Raw genomic sequence first — 5,299 nt, 5'->3', positions numbered from 1 at the left:
TGTGATGGATGCATACCATGTAATGATGCCTGTTATGTATGCCGTACGAAGTCTTGATCAAAGAGCGCCTGATCTCGGGAAAGCATGGATGCAATGGTGGACTGTCCAGCGGAGTTTGGAGTGTCCTGAGAAATTAGAGCATTCAGTGGTGGAAAAGCAATGGCGTGTACCATTCTCCAATAGACAAAGAAAAGTTCTATTGAAGTACTTTCATGCTAGATGGATTGGAGCACATTCACCACTACACAGTGCTGCTTACATGTTAGATCCTGAATATTGGAATATGGATTTGATGTCCAACGTTGAGGTGGTGCAAGATTTTTATAAAGTGGTAAACACTTTCTATAATAATGTTGATGATTGTGTAAAGTGCATAAAGGAGATGACCTCATTTCGATTGAAAGAGGGTTTATTTTCCAACTCCCTTGTTCAACAAATGGCTAAAGAGCAACCTGCATGGAAGTGGTGGATGATGAAGCAACTCAGCGTTACCTCCGCTTCGAAGCCGACGCTGTGCATTTTCCCATATCTGGTCTATTAGATCTCGCATGAGTATCTCAAACTCATTGATCTTTTTGACGACATCATCAGCACATTGTGACACTGTGATGACTGCTTCAATGCGAATTGCTCGTAGAACGATTTTACGCTCTTCAGGGGAAAGCATGTTGGTCGTCTTCGTAAATCTAGCAAATATCACTAAACACAAAAAAACAGAATATCAAACATTACTGAAATCAACATCAAGCAAACGTGAGAGAAGAGCAACAAGTGTATCATTACTTATCAATGTTCAAACAAAAACGGAATATCAAATAATTTTAATGAACTCAACATCATCCAATACATCATCAAACGTGATAGAACAGCAACAAGTGTATCATTACTTAACAATGATCAAACAAAAACGGAATATCAAACAATATTACTGAACTCAACATCATGCAATACATTATCGAACGTGAGACAACCGCAACAAGTGCATTATTACTTATCAAGTGTATACATTATCGAACGAGAGAGAGAGAGAGAGAGAGAGGGGGAGGAAGAGAGAGAGGTGTGACAGATAGAGAGAGAGGGAACATTAGATGACATTTTTAATAGTTTTGTGAGTTCCTAAAGAGAGGAAAATAATGTTTTGTAATCCTAAAGCACTCCTCATCTACACACCTATCGTGATAGAGAGAGAGATGTGAAGTGTATCATGAGAGAGAGAGAGAGAGAGAGAGTTGTGAAGTGTATCATGAGAGAGAGAGAGAGAGAGAGAGAGAGAGAGAGAGAATTGTGAAGTGTATCATGAGAGAGAGAGAGAGAGGAGAGGAAGAGAGAGTTGTGACAGATAGAGAGAAGAAACATTAGATGACATTTTTAATGTTTTTGTGAGTTCCTAAAGAGGAAAATAATGTACTGTTTTAATTTTTAAGTAAATAGAGGGAGAAAAAAGAAATTATTAGGAATTATGTATATTTTAAGAGGAAAAAAAAGAAATCCTTATCTACACATCTATCGTGTTGTGAAGTGTATCATGAGAGAAAGAGAGAGAGAAAGAGTTGTGAAGTGTATCATGAGAGAGAGAGAGGGGGGTAGGAAGAGAGAGAGATATTCATTTTTTCGAGTTACGAATCACGATATTATAAAATAAAACATTTAGACAATATGATGTAAACTTTGATCCATGAAATACTCATGCCGCGTTAGCAACCAAGTATCGCATGGATCAAACACAATAAAAACAATACAAGTCAAATCAAACAAATTTACGACATTTTTTCGACCGCGTTAACGATCATAAGCCGTAATATGCAAGCAAATTTATGACATTTTTTCGACCGCGTTAACGATCAAATGCCGCAATATGCAAAAAACTATTTATGCACTAGCGGACGACACCAACTTGTCGCGTTAACGACAAAATGCCGCCCGATTCTATGGGAATACGAATAGGATACGAACATACACTGGCCGCGTTACCGACCATATGCCCGCATTTGACAAAGGGAAGGGAAGGGAAGGTGACATCGTCATAATGATACTCTGCTTGCCGCGTTACCGACTAGTACCGCTACGGCATGCCATACTTACCATAGGACACAGACTAGCCGCGTACCGACTAAGTGCCCCAGGGTAAGCACCATTCCGAAGAATGGCCTTACACACACACCTGTCGTGTGGCGGACCACCCACATCCTGCCGCACATTGCGACAATGGGCGGCTGCCTGCACGAACACACACCCACACACACATCCCTCGTCTGGCGGACCACCCACATCCTGCCGCGCATTGCGACAGTAGGCGACTGCCCGCACGAACACACACCCACACACACACACACACACACACACACACACACACACAAGTTTCATTACCTGTGTATGCTGTCAGCCAATGAACTCCCAAAGGGCCCCCCGGGCCCATATATATAGGAAATTGTACCCCGCCGGGCTGGATGACGACCCCGCCGGGGCCCACCGGGGTTTTCTTTTTCCCGGCGGGACCGCCGGGTATAGCAAAAGCCCGACGGGATTTTATCCGGTTACTTGGTTGCTTCCCACCGGCTTTTTTGGGAACATGTTAACACATGTTATTAACAAAAAAAAATTTGTGATCACGTGAATATAAAATCATTGGTTGTGAATGTTGGTTAGCACAGCTCCTTCACAACCCATTCCTTCAGGTTGAACATCCCTGAAATTGGGATGAAGGAGGAGTTCTTCAAATATTTGCATATGAGTAGCTTTGTTGAGGCCCTTCGTCTACTCGTACCAGGAGTTAGCTACAACTCTACAAATCTTTTTCTTTCCTTCTCATCAATGGACCTATTCGCTTCAGGCCTTCGATTCTCCTTGGCTTTTTGTCGATGTTCCCTTTGCTTTGCAGCCCAATACTACTTGATTTTCTCAGTGCCTTCCTGACCAAGAATAACCCTAGTGCCTCCCTTTGCAGCTTGTGCTTCTGCATTGTCCAAAAATTGATCTTGTCCCATTGTATGCCCATCAATATTCATCCTAAAATGAGGTGAAAGTACTACTGGACTATTCTGACCGTGACCAACCATACTCTGCAAGTTTCATCGACCTCAAAACATTAGGAGAGAACAAGGAGCTAAGTGGAGGGAGACACACTTTGTGTGTGTGTGTAGCAGAGAGATAGAAAGAGCTCATGAATGTAGCACAACCCTTGTGAGCCACAAGGACAGAGATGAAGAAGCCGAGCACAAGAGAAACAAGAGCTCACCTATCGTCTCCATAGATCTACAAGACAACCGCATGAGAAGAGAGAGAGAGAGAGAGAGAGAGAGAGAGAGAGAGCACGTAGTCATAGAGGGTGATCGGGCGTGACAAAACGTTGCGTAAACTTTTCATGATAACTATTCGGTAACGCTACATGAACTTTTCATGATAACTATCGGCCAAAACATTATTTTCATGATAACTAATCCTTTTATTACCTTTAACCACTCCTTGTTAGCACTTGACAAAGGAATGTCAATGACACTACTTTTTGATCCACCTATCCATGCTTTCACCTCCATAAGTCATAACCATTCAAAGTATTTTAAACGAAAACCAGACCAACATATCATGCATAAGAAATGTAAGACTGCATGCTTGCTTGAAGACATAATTAGCAAAGGTGATATGTAGTTGAAAGAGTGCCATGGCATTCATTATGTTAATACTAGAGAGAGGTGAGAGGAGAGGCAATACACTGACATTATACTCTAGAGATGATTTTTGATAGTCGAGCTGGTAGAACAGCTGGCTCTCATTATGGGGGCCAGGGTTCGATGCATGTGAGTTACACGACGGAGGCTGCTTGTGTGAGCCGATGGATTTTTGCACGTTCCCAACACAAGAAGCTATTTTTGGTCTTAGAGTTGGAGAGAATTTAGCTATAACGTCCAATGATCGCGACTTGATTAGAGAGAATTGGGATCCTAGAGGCTCTAGAGTTAGAGAGAAGTGGGATACATATTCACAAGGGCATCCATCTGATCAGAAGACAGGATGGAGAGCAGGTGGGGCTTCAGTGATGGTTTGAAGATTTGGTCGCCAGGATCTGCATTTCTCAATGAGGAAATGGGTGCTGGGGCTTATGAAAGGACCCATCAAACCGTTCTCATTCTCATCGACAGGCATATCAGTGATGAGGGCGGGCTTAGACTTGATGATAATGGGGTGCTTGAATTTGTTACGGTCGTGATCTGCAAGAGAGGCGGCCAAGGCGGCCATATCCTGGTCTGAGACGCGGGCATGGAGCTTGTGCATGGGCAGGAGGAAGTAGAGGTGGGCGAGCTCAAGGTCGTGGTCGGAGGGGAGGGGGGTCACGCGCTTGCCCACATGAAACGCGCGTGCATGGCACAGGAAGTGGTTGGGGTGTTCCACCATAAGCTCGCCGGCCTGGATGGGATGGCTGAACTCCAAGACCTCGCCCGTCGAGGTGTGCACGACCCTGGCTGTCCGAGCCGGGCTTATCTTCCTGGTCGTCGTGCAGCTCCTGATATCTGCACAATATTTGCACGACTTGCAAGGTTGGTTTGCATTGCCCATTGCAGTAGCAGCAGCTGCATGCAAGTAACTACTACGACTCCCTAATCCTCTCCCTAATCCTCTCTTTTTCAATGCTGTCTTTCATCAATTATGGCCGCCTTGTTTTTTTTCAATAATCCTGCCCGCCCAACGGGGTGGCGTGTACCCCGATGCCGCCCAGTATTATTTCGATGGGCCGTATCTGCACGCTATCTAGTAGCAGCCAAAACGGTTGACGGAGCCGGCCACCAACGATAACCCTTCACCAATCCATTGCAGCCCCGTCGCACAAATCATTACCAATTACATTGAAATCGTCATTGTTATATATAACTAACTATATCTATATATATATATATATACACACACACACACATATATTTATTATATATGTATGGTGCTATTGCTCGAACAAATCATTACCAATTACATTGAAATTGTCATTGTTATATATATATACATGTATATATGGTGCTATTGCTTGAACAAATCATTACCAATTACATTTAAATTGTCATTGTTATATATATATATATATATATATATATATATGTATATACATGTATATACATATATATATATATACATGTATATACATATATATATATATACATGTATATATATATATATGTATATACATGTATATACATATATATATATATATATATATATATGCATATGTATATGCATATATATATATGTGTGTGTATATATGTATATACATATATATGTGTATATATACACACACATAATATTTGTGTGCATATAT

General features: G+C 42.0%; 1 protein-coding gene across 1 annotated transcript; it reads right to left on the bottom strand.

The window, feature by feature from the left end:
* Positions 1-3,657: 3,657 nt before the first annotated feature.
* Positions 3,658-4,615, bottom strand: LOC147605001 (uncharacterized). The gene has a single exon (XM_086794192.1). The coding sequence runs from the start codon at positions 4,549-4,551 to the stop codon at positions 3,997-3,999; it is 555 nt and encodes a 184-aa protein (XP_086650318.1). The 5' UTR covers positions 4,552-4,615; the 3' UTR covers positions 3,658-3,996.
* Positions 4,616-5,299: the final 684 nt, after the last annotated feature.

This window comes from Cibotium barometz, chromosome 60 (assembly GCF_041138505.1).
Source record: "Cibotium barometz isolate CiBa-2024 chromosome 60, ASM4113850v1, whole genome shotgun sequence".
NCBI lineage: Eukaryota > Viridiplantae > Streptophyta > Polypodiopsida > Cyatheales > Cibotiaceae > Cibotium > Cibotium barometz.
This window is presented reverse-complemented; position numbering and strand designations above follow the sequence as displayed.